Below are 19,464 nucleotides of genomic sequence, written 5' to 3'. Positions count from 1 at the left end.
GGTTTTTTTTTTTGTTTCATGTCTTCCATCATTTTCTGTAAAGTTCATGAAAGCTGCAGCAGGAACTTCAGACTCAGAGATAAAATGTTCAAAGTTCAGCATTTGGTCAAACAGTAACATTTTCCTGTTTCCTGCTCTATAGTTTGATTTAAAAGCTGTGTGAGTCACTTTATTCAGGAGCCAAATATTAACTACACTGTCTTCACTGATTAGTTGCAATCCCTTGTGTCGACTGCTGTGTTATAAATTAAGATATGCAATTATTGTCCACAGAACATTTATTCACGATAGGTCTGCTCCACATGTTCATGTCGTTATATCCCATTATGAACAAAATGGTCATTTAAAAACAGAAATAATAATCCAGAGCAGTCTGGTAAGTGCCTCAAAACGTGTTCAGCTTTCACTAAGCAAATACGTTATCTTTAGAGAATAGAGAAATGTTTAAAAAATGTGACAAAACACAGGTCAGACATCAGGATTATTTGCAGGCAGAGAGTCCGTATCCGAGGCAGAGCCACTCATTGGTGAACTCCACGAAGCCTGGAGCGTTGGTGAGTCCACTTCCTGCGCAGACAGGAAACAGAATCAGAACAGACGGTGATTAACAAATCCTCAGACAGGGAGGGAGCACTGCTGAAATATGACGGAAATGAAGTTTTATGAAACCACCGCAGCACGCACCTTGTATGACGTTGTGGAGGTTACAGTAGTTGGTGCCGTTATCAAACAGGCTGTACCAGAATGCAGACATGGATGATCCCTGAACAGCGAGCAAATACAACAAGTGAAATACATTTACAGCATCCTTTTTTTTTTTTTAATTCCTGTTAAATCAAAGGATTAGTTCACCCAAAAATGATCCATTCACCTTCATACCGATGGAAAGTCGGCTGACGTTTTGTAGTCCACAAAACAGATCTGGAGCTTCACAGCAAAACAGTGTTGCAGCATTTTACGAGACAACTGAAGTAGCAGGCGACAAAACAAGAGATCCCAAATCGATTTGCAAAGACGATATTTACACTCTTTAAAAACGTTTTAAAGCTGAAAAGCGTTTGCACACACCCAGTATTGCGTGTGATAGTGTAAAAAGTCTTTTAAAATCAATTTGGCCTCCCGGAGACTTGGATTATGCTGGTTTTCAGTTCTTTTTTCCCAAAACCCTGCATCTCTGTTGCATCATTAGTTTGGCTCAGAAGCTCCAGAAATGTGTTGCGGAAGACGAAACTTCACCTGACTTTCTGTCGGCATGACGGTAAACAGATGATGACTGAATTTTCCTTTTTTGGGTGAATTCCCCCTTCAACAAAAATACCCCGGTTGTATCAGATGTGAGGATCTGACTCACCTCTATGTGGCAGCCCAGGGACATGGCCGTGTCGATCATGGTGAAGTTAACAGCTTCGATCTGGCCGACAGCCGAAGTGTGGTTGGCCTGAATGACACCCGAAGCCGCTGACACGAGCTGGACCACAACCACAAAACAATCAGGATTCAATCGACTAGAGGCCCGACGGGCACCAAAATAAATCCACGTGATACTCAATTGCTCACCTTGTATGAGCCCATGGCTTTAATCTGGGTCAAGATGGCCATTTTAACCTGATCACACGGCACTCCAACCAACCTGGGAGCAGAAAGTATCAAACATATCACTGACTCGGTCTGCCGGTCATGTATTTGTATTTACAGGCACTTTTTCAGCTTTTGGTTTATTCTATCATGTATCTCCTCCACATTCACGCTGGCTAAAGGAACACGTCTAGCAAACGCTCAAAGAGAAATAGACGAGGTCTTACCAGACGACCCTGCAGAAGGCGTGTGTCATGTCGGTGGGTTTCCCACTCGTGACGATGCACATCCCAACAAAGAGAGCGCAGGCCGCAACCAACACCCTCACAGCCATAATGAAGTTTGTGTCTCAGTCCAGAGCTCTCACAGGAATGTGTGGACGGTCCGGCAGTTGTGGTTTTATATGAACACTGCACAAGAAGGGGCAAACCTTGAAGACCACTGGCTTGTCATGTGGACCCGAGGAGAAGTGATTTGCGTGACACTTTGGCATGAAGTACTTGGCATCTTTCACACAGGCAGGGATGGATTCCCAGCAGAGGCCTCTGGGAATTTAGACAGAATCCTATACATGTCTGTGCTTTCAGACATAAATACTACCACAAACTATTATTCTGTTAGTTATATGTTTTATTGTGTTCCGGTCCAGTAGTTTGTCATAAATGTCTACATTTCTTAACCTTTCCGATTTTACCAAGAACTTTAAAACTGTTACTGCAGCAAAACATGTCCTTCTTCCCCTCTGTTTCGGGGCTGCACCTAACAATTATTGTCATTTTGATTAATCTGGTGATTATATTCTTCATTATAATTTTTCATGATTATGATTAATTTCAGAAATGTCAATTTGTTTACTACCACAGAAGAAGAGTACATTCTTTATACAATGCATATATTTAAGATACTGGAACCAGTTATTTTTTAGAAAATTAGTTTTTAATAAAATGACCTGAACCAATTATCAAGATTTTCTCTAATGGATTTTCAGACAAACGATTTCTCCATTAACATCACATTTCAGCATTAGTCTTAAAGTTAGAGTAATAATGTATTTTATTTAATATATAACTAATCTTGCAGTAAATGTATGTAAGTCTATCCTCTCACTGAAATGTGATCAGCAAATTCATTAATACAATGCCTGGCAGGTCAAGCTTCCTCTTCACAAAATGAAAAATGGCCTCAGATAATGTGCTGCACAAATACGACATTGCCAAAGTAAACATCATGAAGAGCTCATTATCTTTTCGCCGTGTGCTTCTTTATGTAATTGTTTGTTGCGTCTTCTTCGATCATGTTTGCTTAGTTTTGTATCCATTTATTCATTTTTGTTAGGCTACTGCTTGTTTTTTATCCTCCAGGGAGCCGAGGTCTCTTCTATAGGCCTGAGGCTTCTTGGCCTCCATGACTCATCTCTTATTTGCTCATTATCCACATTTTTTAGTAGCCTTATTTTAGTGCAAACAAAATAAAACTGCATTTGGAGCCTCTAGGTCCAATTGTGAGATATCTTAAATAATATTGCATGCAATTTATTGTAAGCAATAAGGAGCCTTGAGCTTTGTAGAGACAGTCTATTTCAGACAGTTTCTGTTTCACCATGGAAAACCTCAGGCGTGCAGACAAAGTGAGGTCTGTATAGAAATCCATGAAGTATTCGGTGGTGAACAAGTGAACCTGGCCTGCAGAGAGATCTGACTTCAACCATATCAAATACCTTGGGAAAGAAGCAGGACCCAGGTTTCGAGCAGGACCTTATCACTCGACATCAGTGAAGCTCTCGTGGCTCAGTTGGAGCAAATCATTGCAGCCAGATTCCAAAATCTGCTAGAAAAAAGAAGCAAATATTTGCTTCTATATATAATATAGTTTTGGAGTGATATGATCAACAATTCAGCTGCTGTTTTTGATTTTGTTTTTCCTCCATGTGAAACTGTCTATGCTGCCGGGACTCCATGCAAAAGATGATCTGAATCTCGGTGGGAATGTTCCTGGTAACATACAAAAAAATACATTAGAAGAACACGATTACATGAGCCTGGTGCTCAGGGGTCCACATATTTAACACGCATATACACGAGGGGACATGAAGTGTGTATGTTAATCTGTCTGAAGTCAATACAGATGCTTATTTTCTTCGAATAACAGCTGATCTGTTGTTTCTGTGTCTTTGATTCAAATGAATTTCTGTGGGTTTTTGTGTTTTTTGTCTTTAACAGTGATTTTTGTGCTCTTTGTGTAGTGAAGTATGAGGATGAAGTTACAGCACAGCTACTTTAAATGCCTCCGCAGTCTGTATGACCTTATTAATCAGGAATCGAAGCATAGTGTTTATTTCCTGTCTGTTCATCATCCTCGGAAACAAGCGCCTCTGTTAAAATGAAATCATTATGAAGGGGCGAGGCCTGCGATTCGGCATGCTTTCGTTGTCCTCATGATTCATCATCTCACTGTGATTTCTTGAAACAAACAGGCCACATCGATTGACGAACGCTTGAGGCTCTGGGGCTGGACGGCCTAACTAGTGCGGCAATTAGATAAAATACCAGAAAACAATAAACAGAGCACCAGTCAACAACTGGCAGCTGTTCTCACTCATGTCACGTAAAAGTGCCGCACTTGACCCTGAGACAAGAAGGGTAGTACAACATCTGCATGTCTGCTTTCAGTGGCATTATGGGAAACTGGGGATCTGATGTTTTACCTCATAAAACTGCAGAAGCTGTTCCTCGTCTCCGTCTGCAGAGGGCACCAGACCACAACACTAAGCCGAAACCTCGAAATCCTGTCTGAGCACTCCAGACTCTTCAGTCTCTGAGGGTTGCAACAATAATCTGCCCTGATGAAGATGTTTTTTGCAGTTAAATGTTAAAACATGTCAATTCTTCGAGGAAGAAAAGAAAACACAGTGTTTCAAGAGAGTTTAATTGTAGGTTTAGGGTACAGAGGCCATTCTTTCAATCTGATGGCACCACAGCAGACAAACCTGGCAACCAATCATAACAAGGCTTCATTACACACAAAACACTGACTCAAATTCTTATTATATCTGAGCTGCGTCTCAGGGGGTCTGTCCACATGGGAGAGGTGGTTTCAGTCATCTCTCTCCACGAGAATCTCCCCGTGGTCGTGTCCGTCTGAAGCATGTCAGCCGTTCAGATGAATGGGAGTGACAGTCTTCTCTTTTCTCTAATGAGGAACCCTGCAGTGGCACGGTGCTCCAGGATTATGAGTAACAGGACTCAAAGCGTCATTAACCATGAGAGCTTTGTATAATTTTTTTTTTAGTTGGTAAATCCATTTTGCATCTCTGTACCCTTGTTTGCTTTTTTACTTTCTACCTCTTGCTGTCACAGCGGATGACTGACTGTATTGATTTTGTCTTTTCTGCTCACCAGAGTTGCTTGACTGTGTTTTATGTGTCAGCGGTGCTTCACTTCTCAGTTGACCTGTTTTTTATTCAGAGAGTTTTCAAGACGTGTGTTTTGGCATTTGAAGCTGTAGCTGCATTTCCTATTTGGTTTTTGATTACATGTCATATTTGTAAGAAAGGCTGAATTTCTGGTAATTTCTGGTATGGCGGCCCCAACGTATCAGTGTTTGACAAGTTGGGATTGACACACACACAAAAAAACTGATGATCAGAAATGGACCAAATACATCAAAAAGTGTACTGTTACGGATTCAAAAATACTTTCAAAATACTGGTTTGAGATAACGTATCGATTAGAATAAAAAATAAAAACATTCTATACAAACTTATTCTGTCACATTTTCGCTAATTAGTTTCCTTATTATGGTTTGGATAGTTTCAGACGTTAAATTGAGTCATTATTTCGTGTTTTCTTTTTGTTTATGATTGAGAAAACTTGGTGTTTCCTTTATCTGTTTTTTTTTTTTTTCAAACTCTTATCAGAACCTGCTCCGATTTTGCATTGAACATGGATTCTGTCAGTGGCTTAAAAGGGCACTATGTTGTTATGCAGAAGAAATTTCAAATTTACAATATTAATGAGGTAATGATACAATCTCCATGATATTTATTAATCTATAACTGAATAAACAAGCTGTTCTTAGAGGAAAATAAAGTCCCCAGAAGACTGTTCGAAGCTATAAAAGGTGACAGGGTCCGCCACATATGAGGTAAAGCAGTATGAAACGGTGTCGTATTTAAGGTCAGTCAGTTTATTCAGTATATTCAGTCACAAAAACAAATATTAAAAGCTTAAGAACCTATTAAGATTAATTTAGACATTTAAAAAGATCAGTCAGTGGAGATCTTTCTCTTCTGATTAATGATTAACCGATAATTGGTTAGTTAAAGAAAGCTTATTTGTATTTTGTACTTTTTTTATTCTAAATTTTCTTAACAATAGCAATGTTTAAATTGTTTTGTTTGTCTGTTTGTTTCTCTCTTTTTCTCTTTGTAACCTATTGTTAGGCTTTGGGTTGATAATAATTAAATAAACATTTAAACTGGTGGTACACATGGTACCTCAGAGGTCAGAGTTTAGGAGCCACAGCTTCAAGACATATAAGAAGATCACTGAGATCGTTAAGTGATCAGAAGAGTCCGCTTCTCAGCAAATAAAGACAATTTATCCTGCCGTGAACATGAAAACTGAACATGTTCACTCTAAATCAGTGCCGCTGGTCCGATCTACAAAGCACAGTCATCTCGCTGACAGGCTCCACAGTATGTGGATGGTCATTTTGTCTGCCATTTGCAGGGACGGTCAGTGTGGTGGTGACTGTGACAAATGCTGCTGTGGAGACCATCTGCTGAGTGAGGAGCACAGAAACATGAAGAGTCACAGTCTGTCTCTCGAAGTCTGCATCATCTTCACATGTTCTCCAAAAACAGCTCATGTTCACAGTTACAGTATATATCGCCCGTTTACTCCAATTTAGTTACAATCGAATATATGTAACACTTGATTTGTGTCTAATTTAGTTCAAGTATTTCTTTTTAAAGTTGTTATAACTTTTATTAGCTCCATGAATAAATTAGTTGACATTCAAATTCATCAGGCCAGGTTATTGATAAAATATGTTATAAATGTTCTTGACAATCGAGGTGCGAGAACAAGGGAATTTTGCTGACTATTTTGCTTATCTTGTCTTATCTTATCTTTAAGTTTATCTTCTGACCCCTCTGCACCTTTCCTTAAACTGCCACAGAGCATAAGATACCAATATCTCTCTAGTAAAAGCTTACTGGTTGTGAATGCCAGGGTGTGTGTTCATCTGTTTGTCCGTGTGTGTATGTGTGTATGTGTCCGTTTGTGTGTGTGTGTGTGTGCCTTTGTCTGTTTGTGTGTGTGTGTGTGTGTGTGTGTGTGTGTGTGTGTGTGCGTGTGTGTGCGTGTCTTTAATCTAGGTCCCTCCCACATCCTGGATTACTTGACCATGTCACAGATGTTTTTTTGCCTCCCATCATGTTATTGAATAAAATGACTTATATACTGCTCACCATCTTTTGTAGTCACTGGACTTATTAAACAATTCACAAACCCCTTAGACCAAAAGAAATATGTAGCTAGGTTTTTCAGTGACAGATTAATTGATAAACTGGTTGAGAAGCTATCTGGATAAGAGGCAACAGATGGTGAAGATGGGTGAGTACGTGTTATCATGTTTGGAACTTGCTTGTGGAGTCCCCCAGGGGTCAATGTTGGGGCAAATTCTTTTCATACTGTCAAACATCAACATTATTAAAATGTGTGTTATTTGCGGTTGACACAAATTAATCTCATCTGCAATGAGCAAATGAAAAAGTAATCAATTATCACTGAATTCAAGCAAAACAAGGATTGTGTTGTCAGTAATTGTAAATCAAATAATCACGTCAAGGTTGAGATGGAGGAGCTGCAAACTGCAAATAAAATGTAATGTTAATCAAGCCCATTTGTTATATTTTACATTAAATGTATGAACAATTAAAATAATAAGAAATAGTAACGGTTCCTAGTCCATACCTCATCAGACAATTATTACTCTGCCTGCCACAATTACTATTAGTTACTCAAAACCCTGTTCATCGATAAACATATTGCCAGAACTCGTGTTATTGGGAATCTGTCTTCAGAACTGTAGTCTCGAGATCTCTCGCGATTGTTCACGTGTCCACGCCGAGCTAATCCGTCACGGAGCAGCTGCCAGAGTCCGGCTGGTGGTGGAAGTGGACCCCAGTGAGCAGAAACAAGGTCAGGAAACTGTCCGTCAGCACTTTAGACATATTTTAGCATAAAAGTCGATCAGTCGAAGTTTCCACCCACCTCGTGCTGCAGCTCTGAGCTCACTGCACGCAGTTTTTACTCGAATTTAACGTGTTGCTCTGTTTCTGGACGTTATGTGGGTCTTTGGTCCTTGTAAGTTAGCGACAACCATGTTGTGGGATATACTGATGTTTGCACACCGAGAAAGTACACGACTCAGCTGCACGGCAGGTACCGTTTGGTTTGAAATGGATCCGTTCTGTGCAGTCCAAAGGTCCTGCTATCCTGAACGAGCCGTAATGTCAAACTGTATGGAGTCTTAGAGGTGCCATAAAAAGTATATACCTGAAAAAGAATAAGTAAATAAATGTAAAATAATATTAGACAATGTGGAAATAAATACAAATGAACAACATATGAAATAATAAATAAATATGGAAATATATATAGTTTTAAATGTGTGAGCATTTTGGTTTATTTTCATATTTCTTTGTTCATCTATTGCAATTTTTTTTTGCATATTGTGTTAGAAAAAATCTGATTGTGTGCATCAAATAAATATGAATAAATCAAATAAATTAATGAAATTATATATTTTTATTTTCTCTATTTTGTATCCCTCCACATTTTTTTTTTTTACATTCCTACATTTATTTCTGCTTTTGTTTATTTGTCTTTATATGTCCACATTTTTGTATTTGCTTATTTCTTTTTATTTCTTTCTCTTGTTTCATTTATGGCAGTACTTTGACCCCATAAACCTGGTCAATGAGTTGTCAGAGCCTCTTTTACCAAACACAACGTCCTGTTTGATTTGTAACATCTGTTGCACAAACCTGCCAAACATTTACCAGATCTGATCTGTGTCTGGTTTATAAATAAATGATAATCTGTGGCCTTTCAGGTTGTTGGAGGACCCTGAACACCAATCATGTCACAGTTGAGCGGGAAGGTCCAGACCGTCGTGGGTCTCGTGGATCCAGACCAGCTTGGTCGCACCATGACGCACGAGCACCTGACCATGAGCTTCGAGTGCTGCTACTTTCCTCCTCCCGTGGGCGACGAGGCGGTGGCGGAGGACCCGTTCCACATGCAGCACATGCACTGGCTGAGACAGAACCCCTACGCCTGCCACGAGAACCTGCTGCTGCAGCAGGAGACCGCCGCCGTGCGGGACGAGCTGCTGCTCTACAGGAAGGCGGGCGGGGGAACCATCGTGGAGAACACCACCAAAGGCATCGACCGGGACCTGCCCACCCTCAGGCAGATGGCGAAGGACACCGGGGTCCATATCGTGGCAGGAGCAGGGTACTATGTGGACTGCACCCACACTGAGGCCACCAAGAAGATGAGCGTGGAGAAGGTGTGGCCCAGTCTGAGAGCGAGCGTGGAGAACTAACTCAAGTTTTAAAACTGTAAAAAAATTGTAGATGCGTCCAATTGTGTTTGGAATTGTACAACTCAGTCATAAGACAGGAAGAGCGTCCTGCATCAGTTTGTTGTGCTTATGCGTTAATATCATCCATTCTGTCAGCATGTTCTGAGTTTATGGGTGAGGATTTCTTCTGTATCTTTAGATTGATTTGAGAGGGTTTCGAGCTGCTCTGTCAAGTCCTTTAGCAGTGACGCACAGGGAATGAGCATGTAATCTTTAGATATTATCATCCAAATGCAGCATGTTATTTAGAGTGACGGGACTGAGAAATCACTTTAATGCACTAATAAATCTCTAACCCCTCGTTTTGTGCCTCTCAGCTCACCGACATAATCGTTAGCGAGGTGCTCCACGGCGCCGACGGCACAGACATCCGCTGCGGCGTGATCGGAGAGATCGGCACCGGCTGGCCAATCACAGAGAGCGAGGCGAAGGTGCTGCGGGCCACGGCTCACGCCCAGGCCCAGCTCGGCTGCCCCGTCATCATCCATCCCGGGAGGAACCCTGCCGCTCCGGCTGAAATCGTCCGGATCCTTCAGGAGGCCGGCGGTGACATCAGCAAGACTGTCATGTCACACCTGGACAGGTGAGAATTTCCTAGAAAATTGTTTGTCGAGACATTCCAGAATTTCTCCACAGATCAGATAAAACCTCACTATATCCTGTCCCACATTCACTCCCTGACATTTATTTTTCTCTTTACTAAAAATAAATCTGTAAAAAAAAAAAAAAAAAAAAGATTGTTGATTCATTTCACCATCCTCCACGCCTGATGAACAATACGCCTCGTCCTGTTTGGAGTCATGAGACGATCCGGCAGATTTCCCTGAATAGCACTCAGTGTGAGATGAGATCATTTCATTGATGACCATAATTAGATATACACTCTTAATCTGTTTATAATGTTATGATTATAAGATATTCTAATACAGTCTCAGTAGCAACAGCAAAGATGAAGCTGGGGTTCTCCTGCACAGTAGATGAATACCACTCATGGCATAAACCGTCATTGAAGATATCAAACCAAACTCTGGAGATGAGTCGTAACGAAAATGTATCGGCGTGTGATCAGATTGATCAATGAATATGAAAATAAAGGGCAAAAAAAGTCTAATTTATATAGTCTTGAACTTTCTCTTCGGTGCATAATCAGATCATTTTCAATTCCTCCTCATTCGTCTCGTCACTTTCTCTTACCGGAGACTTTTTCCGATCGTGTTTACTGTCAATGGCAGTGATCAGTGTTCCTCCCTGCAGCAGGAAACATAATATAATTGGACATAAAATCTGTGTGGAGATCTGTTTGAACTGATCCGCTCTCTTTTTTTTTTTGAGCAGTTTCATGAGTCAGATGTTCACACTTGAAATACGAGTGTAAAGGTTTACAATAAACATGCAGTGTGAGAAGGGAAAAGCAAAATTCGATGGGATCAGTCACTTGGGGAATCGTTGTTGTTGATTTTATGTGATTGCCAACAGCATTTATTCATTTAAAAATGTTCTACTTTGGCTCTGATCCAGTTGCCCCTCTCTGTAATCCTGGTAGATGTCCCACCCACAACTCTTATCCGATTGGCTACACGTCACAAGAAATAGCCAATCAATAGTGAAAGCGACTGTGCCACAGACAGGCAGACTAGAACTGAGATGTTTTTTCCAATATAGGGCAGCAGAAATGGCTGAAGTTGCAATAAACGTCGCAGTGTTAAGATCTTTTTCTATGATGATGACACAGCATCATAGAAATAATGTCATATCAGTACCAGTAACCGTCTCACAATCTGCCGCTGCTGAACTGGGACTAACTGAGGACAGGAAGTTTGAGAAAAGGACAAATATAAATACAAATATAAGTTTGCTAGTTTAAATTACTTCATAAAACTATATGTTTGTTTCATTTTCAGTTAAAGATGTAATATGTTTGATTCCATCAATGTTTAACCCACAGAAATCCATTCAAGGTGCGTTTTATTTGGTCGCCTGTCACTTTAACTTCCCAAAGAGCGTCTGTGAGTGAGGAAGGAAGTCAGGGAACATTTTAAATATAACGTGAATAAAAAAACTTCCAAATATTACCTCATAGTGAACATATCCGCCCGAGTCACATCAGATCGATTTTTGTCAGCAATCGTGAATTCAAAATCCTGCCGTTGGTTTATAAAGCACAGAATGGTTTCAGGCCAAAATACATTTTTGATCTGCTGCTACGTCATGAACCGTCCAGAGCTCTGAGGTCGCCAGGCACGGGTCTGCTTTCAGAAACTGGAGTCAGAACTAAACATGGAGAAGCGGCTTTTCACTGAAGCAATTTTAAGGCTCTGGACTGCACTGTGACTTTTATTTTCTAGTTTTATGTCTTTTGAACCTGTTCTATTTCAGCCCACTCTTCCTATTTCTTAACTTGTTTTAATGTTTTGTTTCTTGATGTCTTCTTGCTTGTTTTTAATATATTTTGAATGTATTTTTTATGCCCCAGTAATGCGGTTTCCTTGTGTCTGAATTGTGCTAAACAAATAAACCTGAAGGCACTTCAAGTGTGTGTTTTCCCGCTGAAGTCTGCAGTTTCCCTGCTGTTCACATGCACTAACTTGACAGGCTCCCAACCAAAAAAACACAGAAGCTCAGTGATAATGATAATAACAGTAACAACACACACTTTGTATTGGACCTATCTAAGACATTCAAGCAAAGTTTTATATTTTGACGCAATTGCTCTATATATAGGTTTCAAATATCGATTATTTATCTCCTCCTTCACTAACAATCACCGTCGGCCCTGAAAAAAACCACATCACTCGATCCCTGTTGGTCACTGCGATGTTGTTTTTCTTCCGCTCTTTGTGAAGTCACAGACATTTAAAAACTCCACTTTGTGAAAAACATCTGGGAAATGGGATGAACGCTCTCTTTTAAAATGCTTCATGTTTGTGCCGTTTTCTGCCTGCAGGACCATATTCGATGACGGTGAGCTGCTCGAGTTTGCAAAGCTGGGGAGCTACCTGGAGTACGATCTGTTCGGAACCGAAATGCTGAATTACCCGTATAACCTAGAGGTGGACATGCCCAGCGACAACCAGAGAGTGAAGGCGTGAGTAACTCTGCTCAGGGTGAAACTTGTCTTTTCAGAGTGTTTTTTTTTGTGATTAGACAGGAGCGGAAACAAGTGCAGCCACGTCGTCCACACTTGACGTTTTAACACGACCTCGGTTGTTCAAAGTTGAAATCAGATCCACATTTGGTCGTCTTTAAGATCGCCTTTGCATACTCGTTCATGTTCACGTGTCAGGGGTGCATCATTTTAGCTGCTTTTTGTGTTCTTTCCTCCCCGCGGGGAGAGAAGAGCGCGTCCTCAGTTTTTCTTTTCTTCACTGAAAACTGTGAGACGCTGATCTCCCTCTGCAACAGTGGGAGGAGTGTGTGTCAACAGGAGGAGTGATTGAGTGAAGACAGGTTTAACAACACGGGAAGGCAGATTGACAATTACAGCGCGTTTTCTAACTAAACCTGTCAGTCAAAGTTTTCACGTCTCTTCCTCTCTCTCTCTCTCTCTCTCTCTCTCTCTGTCTCTCTCGGCGCTCAGCTTGGCGTTCCTCGTGAAGGAGGGCTACGAGGACAAGATCGTGATCGCGCACGACATCCACACCAAGAACCGCCTCACCAAGTACGGCGGCCACGGCTACTCCCACATCCTTAAGAACATTGTGCCGAAGATGCTGACGCGGGGCTTCTCGCAGCACCAGGTGGACAAGATCCTCATCGACAACCCCAAACGCTGGCTGACCTTCAAGTAAAGCAGAAAAAAAAAAACCAAAGAGAGAGACCCAGAGAAGTTTGATGTAGTGATTTTATCTTCAGAGTATGAATGAACGCCTCCTTTTGCAATAATCAGCCTGAAGTCATTTATTCAACCAATGATTTTACAGCATCACCATTTTTCTTGAGGCCCCTGTTGATTTAAACTTTATATCTTTTATATCTGTGATTACACGTTATTCACTTTGTAAGCGAACCATTTGTAGGATGACACAGGGCCTCTTGACAGGACTCGTGTTTTTGTCATTTTATCCAGGTCCTATCTGCAGAAATGTGAATCTTTGCTCAGTCATATGGTGCTAATTGATTTTTTATGTACACTGCCATCTTGCATAAGTGATATCTCTGCAAACACGTTTTCCACCGGACGAAAATAAAGCAGCCTGTAAGTAATCAGTATGCCGCTCTGCTCTCGACACAATGCGGCTGTGTTAGACGAGTCGTCCTGTTGCCCCTCAGTGGGTGTCTGGGGGTGTCTATGGGAGGCTGACGATGAAGGACATGCTCCCCTTCTCATCTGGGAACAGGTGGCCTCGCAGGGTGACTTCCCCCGCATGATCAATGGCATGATCGCCACAGCTGACTGTGCGTCGCGGAAACAACTCTATAACTTTGATTCATCTTTTTTGCGGAGAGGATTAGAGTAGCGAGGGATTTGAGGGGGAAGGATTTAATTGTACGTCGCAGCCGCTTGACAGTTCTTGTCTGGACGGATCGATGGAGGAAAACATTTGTGTCAGTGTGAACGTCCAGTTTCGTGACGGTGACTAACCACCAGACCACCCTGCTGCCCCCTCCACCCCCACCCAGCCAACCAAACCAGCTGTCATATTGAGACAAGAAAAATGAGTTAGTCTGATCGTTCGTGGTGACAGTGCTTCAATGTGAACATCAGAACGGCCCCTTTACACATTCAGTGCCATATTCTTTTCTTTTCTCTTTTTTTTTTGTATAATCACACATGCATCACTACGGCTTTTACATTTCCACTCAAAAAATGCAACAAATGTCTGATACTCTTTTTGGAAAAAATAAATAAATTTAAAAAAGCACACGCACGACCAACAACACTGTGAACAGAGTGGTGACTAGTGAGTATAACTTCAGCATCTATAATGGGGTGGTGAAGGTCAAACACATTGACCCACCCCAGTAAGTGTTTAAACCACAGCAGCTACAGTATGTTTGACATGTCAGCAGACTTAATTTGTGAAGCTAAACAGTTCATTCGGGGTACAACAGCGAGCGACACTAATCAATCTGACAAGGGAACACTTGAGTGCTGTACATGTTAAAATTAATAATGGGGCGATATCACTCTGTAATTACACGGTTAAGCTCTTCATTGCAAAAGTGCAAGTTTTTTCGCATGACGTCCTCCACATCTCCCTGGACTCTTTTGCACAATGAGGGGGGAGTGTAGGGGGGGAGGGGGGATGGTGAGCTCTGTCTCTAATAATCCAACTGACATTGAATCGAGCATGAGCAGTGAAGCAAAGCGTTATGTGGAGCGTGTCCTGTGGGCTCAATCGGCGTACAGCATGAAGCCGGAGAAGGTGCTGTACTTGTTGTTGTTGCCCCCGTGCGCCTTCCCGCCGTCGAGCTTGATGTAGATCTCGTCCCCGGGCTCGAGGTGGAGGACGACACTGTTGCTGGCGTAGTCGTAGTTCTGGTCGGCGTCCTGGGCGATGGCGCTGGCTCTCACCTGGAAAGGCAGAGGAGACATGTTTCTGCTGTTTGACAGCTCCAGCGGTGATTACACACATCTGTCAGTTGCGTTTCAAACTCGAAACAAACCCTCAGACAACTTCACTGTCAGCATTTTTCTTTTCAGATGCAATCTAGCCCATTTATAGAGTGCCTTTCGGGATACAACTGTGCGTAAAAGTTGTGCGTAAAAATGAAAAAAAAAAAGGTACACATTTGCTTTCTCCCCCCCCCCCCCCCCCAAAAAAAAATTTCACTGTGTTTTGTAAACATAGACTAAAGCTGAGACATTAATAATGTTAAAAGATTGTTACTTAATAAAATCTTGAAGCTTCATACCTGGTTGTTTTTACAGAGATCAGCCCACATGCTCGTTCCATCTCCGCCTCGCATCAGCACATGGTAAACAAAGAAGTAAATCCCGGGTATCGAGCAGGTGAATTTCCCTGAGGAGGGGTCGTAGTGGTTACCAAGATTTGTGACCACATCGTCGAATTTCAGCACTTCATATCCTTCGTGCTGCTTCTTCAGTCCAGCATAGAACGCAATCTTTGGCACGGTGTTGTAAGTGGCTGCGCTGATTGCGCCGTTGGGCCCATTTGCTCCGGGCGCTCCCGGGAGACCCGGAGGGCCCGGCGCCCCTCTCTCTCCGGGCGGGCCAGCAGGTCCTGGTGGCCCTGGCTCTCCACCTGGACCCCTCGGACCCATCCTCCCGACGCGCCCCGGTTCTCCCTGAGGACCTTGGATGAACGTCGGAAGCGACTGAACGAGGCGGTTGTCTTTGATGGGGTTGGTCGCCTTGGCTGTGGCCGTGGCCGCCGTCCCGTGAGAGTCGCACACCATTTGACAGGATCCGAGCATCTCATAACGCGCGGGAGTCCCGGCGGTGTTCACCATGACCGGGATCAGAACCACCAGCACCAGCACCAGCGCGACGCCACAAACACCAGTTGCGATCATCTGCGCTCTGCGGAATCGCGGTGTTCTCCGGAGCTGATGGTCTTCCAGCCTGCTTGCGGGCGATATGTTTGCAGAGGGAAGAATTTCGCCTTCTCTCGTGTTCTGCTGCAACTTTTGGAGACAAAACAGTCTTTCAAATGCTGGTGCGCAAAAGTAAGCATCCACAACTTTTACGCGCTGCAATATCCGTTCGACTGATTCATCTCCGCCGCGACAAGAGACAGCGACAAAACACTTTCTGAGAGGAAAAACAAAACAAAAACAATCTGCGTGATGTGATTGGGCAGCAGCGAGGCGGCAGCACAAGTTTCTGTCCAGCACGGTGCCACAGGAGAGAGTGGGCTAGAGATGAACCGTTACCCGCTCCTGTGTTTGGAGAGTGAGGGGAGGGGTGGAGGTGATGGATGGGATAGAATCCATGCATTTCTTCAATCAAAAGAGAGAAAGTGGGAAAACATGCAAACACTGATGCAACTTTGAAGCCCCTGAAAACGTGACTGTTATTCTATGCGTTTGTTTTTGTTTTTTTTTTGTTTTTTTCCCCACGTGACCAGCCTTTAAAGCCGTTATTGATGGCTGTTAACGTTACACCCCCAAAAACACCTAATCAGAACTTAACCAAACAGCTCTAAAGGTCTTAAGCATAATTAGGCCCATTAAAGACAAAAAGCTATACTCCTTTGGCACCTGGTCACACCTCAGCGGCTCTCAGTGTCCAATTTATCATTTGGACAAAATCTATAGAGCCTCCGAAAGAAAGGGGGGAGTCACTAGGAGCTGGCAGTGAAGGATGTCTTCACATAAATATACTGATGAAACGACAAATAGAATAAAGGGAGATCGCTTAATTAATAACCAGTGTGAATTCACCATCAGCTGCCCTTAGTTAAAATCAAAGTAGCTGCTTGTGATGTTGTGATATTTGCTTGAAACAAGTAAACAAGTTCCTTTTTTTTTTTTTCTTAATTCAATATAAAATGATTCCAAACAGTCCTGATTGATTTTTCAAGATTTAAAAAACAAAATGTTCTGTCCAGAATAGAAAACTTTTCTAAGGTTTGAGTGATGAAGGGCTAATTCCTGGTGAGGAGGGCAGATGATGATCTTGCTCATGAATGCAGAGGCTGTCGATGGCACCTCGCTGCCAGGTTGGAGAGACAGATGAAGAGGGAGGAAAAACACAGATAGCCTTGTTTGTTTCGGGAGGTGGGAGGCTTTTGATTTGCGGCCCCAATGAGATTCTACGGAAGTCACAAATGCGAAAGTGTTTCTGGAGCTCAAAACGTGCCAAACAGCGCCATTCGGACTCAACAAAAAAAAAAAGATTCAGTTAAAATGGCTGTAAATATGATAAATTATTTGGGATATTACTCTGTCAGTACGGAAGCTTATTGCTGCCCCGCTGGTAAAAGACAATTGGATTGTTGAGTTTGTGAGTAACTAAACAAGAAAAGTGTCTCATTATTAAGCAAAGACACATCATCTTGTTATAACATGAAATACTTAATATACTTAATATAGTTTCATGTTATATTGTCATGTTAAAAAATAAAACATTTCACATTATAACCAAATATTTTCACATTGTATTGTCACATAATAACATTAACATAACATCAAACATTTCACATTACAACAATATATGTTAAAGTGATATTGTCACCATACAACATGAACATTTCGCATTATAACAAAATACTTTCACATTATATTGTCATGGTATGGGCTAAAACATTTCACATTAAAACAAAAACTTTTCATATTATAACCAGATATTTGCACATTATATTGTCATGTAATAACATTAACATAACATCAAACATTTCACAATATAACAATATATCTTAATGTGATATTGTCACATTATAACATGAACATTTCGATTTATAACAAAATACTTTCACGTTAAATTGTCATGTTATAGTGTAAAACATATAAGTTATCACAAAATATTTTCAGGTATATATATGTACATATATATATACATATAGTCAGATTTATCCAGAGCAAGTAAATTGTGACTAGTCTTGCAAAGATGACATTTCAGAGTAAAATCGGTTATTGGCATTTAAAGCAGAAAGAGGTAAAACTGTTTGCTCAGAGAGAACCTTTCGCACTCAAGTTGCTGGTTGGAAGAGCTTCTGCCACATTCTCAATGAAGAGACATTTTAAGCGATTGTAAATCATAGTTTCTCAGTCTGAGGACACATCATGACCTCAGTAAAGCGCTGTATAAAAGAGTAAGAACAGGCTGTCCTCCAAGCAAACAGTGATGTAATTGTCATAAAATTCAACTGAAATGTGGTTACATGTATTGACAAAAATGGATTTTAATCAATGGCTTTATATTAATAATGTAATGTTAGAGTTGTTTATGATAAAGCCAACAAGAATGATGAGTAACTCTGCAGTGAATGTTAATTGTGATACTGAGTCATCATATTCTTACAGTTGGCTGTGTTTTTGTCTCAATTGAACTTTTGTCTACTGGATTTTAAGATGTATGGCATTTACTCTGCCAAATGTCTGGCAGTGTTGTGAAAGTGAAACATTATTTGTCTGTCTTCCTCATGATTCAGATCCTCTCCAGAATGTACTTAAGGGTTTAGAAGAATTAGAGAAGTAGTTTTTTTCTGTCACCTGCTGAGAAACAAACAAACCCCAGATGAAAAATATAGCATCTTCTGCAATGCTAGATAATAAATAAATAAATAAAATATAGGACTTAAATTCAGTCAGTGGAGAAATTATTTCAATTTAATTTAGATGTCTTCTGGATGTGTAAATAAGCAAATTTTTGCTAACACATTAGCCATATCCAGCTAATAACGTAATAATATGTCATTGTTTATCAGCTTGTCTTCACTTCCAAAAAGACATTTTTAAGTTTAAAGTTGTCATTATTAAATTCAAATTTAGACTATATTTCGTCCAGTGTTTTGGTTTAAATTCATTTACCCAACCTGCAACACTAAGCTAACTACATCCTCATCAGCCTCAGCTGTACTCTCTGTTAAGTGCAAATCAGCTAAATGTTAACATGCTAACACAACTAACACAACTAAGGCGACGCATGTGTTAGACCTTGTACCTACTAAACAGCTACATGTTAGCATTGCCAAGCAGTATTTTCTATTTAGTGCTAAATAGTAAAATGTTAATTGAGTGCATGCTGAACTAAGATGGTTAACATGGTAAACATTAGACCTGTGAAACATCAACATGTTAGCATTGCCATTAGCCTCAGCTGTACTTTTCTTAAGTGCAAATTAGTAAATGCTGGCTGGCTAAATTAAGATTGATAAATATTATGCTATCAGAATCAGAATTAGAATCAGTATTCCTTTATTGTCCCACAAACGGGGAACTTTGTTTGCCACAGCAGCCAAAGGACAGTAGTATTTTAAAAAACAATAACAATAGTAAAAAAATATAAAATATCATTAAAAGGTAAGAAAATAGAATAGACTTGTATATACATATGAACATAATATTGTACACAATTAACCTGTAAACACAATATCGTACAAAATTAACATGTAACTTACCAACTTATCATGTTTACCTGCTAAACATTAGCATGTTATCATTGCCAAGCTGTAACAAGCTAACGCGAAATTAAGGTAGTGTCGCCTACATGTAGACATTGTACCTGCTAAACATCAGCATGTTAGCATTGCCATAAGCTTCAGCTATACTTTCTGTTTAGTGCTAATCAGCAATTTTCTAAGATGCTAACATGCTAAATTAGGATGT

At 41.0% G+C, this 19,464-nt stretch overlaps 2 protein-coding genes across 2 annotated transcripts; one reads left to right on the top strand and one right to left on the bottom strand.

The window, feature by feature from the left end:
• The first annotated feature begins 7,670 nt into the window (after positions 1–7,670).
• On the top strand, positions 7,671–13,434 carry pter (phosphotriesterase related). The gene is made up of 5 exons (XM_030403929.1): positions 7,671–7,781; positions 8,698–9,156; positions 9,549–9,814; positions 12,176–12,316; positions 12,809–13,434. The coding sequence occupies exons 2-5, from the start codon at positions 8,725–8,727 to the stop codon at positions 13,017–13,019; spliced, it is 1,050 nt and encodes a 349-aa protein (XP_030259789.1). The 5' UTR covers positions 7,671–7,781; positions 8,698–8,724; the 3' UTR covers positions 13,020–13,434.
• A 469-nt stretch (positions 13,435–13,903) lies between these two features.
• Positions 13,904–15,708, bottom strand: c1ql3b (complement component 1, q subcomponent-like 3b). Its single transcript, XM_030403930.1, has 2 exons — positions 15,088–15,708; positions 13,904–14,746 (listed from the first exon to the last, which is right to left on the bottom strand). The coding sequence occupies exons 1-2, from the start codon at positions 15,706–15,708 to the stop codon at positions 14,567–14,569; spliced, it is 801 nt and encodes a 266-aa protein (XP_030259790.1). The 3' UTR covers positions 13,904–14,566.
• Between the last annotated feature and the right edge of the window lie 3,756 nt (positions 15,709–19,464).

Source organism: Sparus aurata, chromosome 21, assembly GCF_900880675.1.
Source record: "Sparus aurata chromosome 21, fSpaAur1.1, whole genome shotgun sequence".
NCBI lineage: Eukaryota > Metazoa > Chordata > Actinopteri > Spariformes > Sparidae > Sparus > Sparus aurata.
The sequence above is the reverse complement of the archived record's forward strand: the minus strand, read 5'-3'. Positions and strand labels throughout refer to the sequence as shown.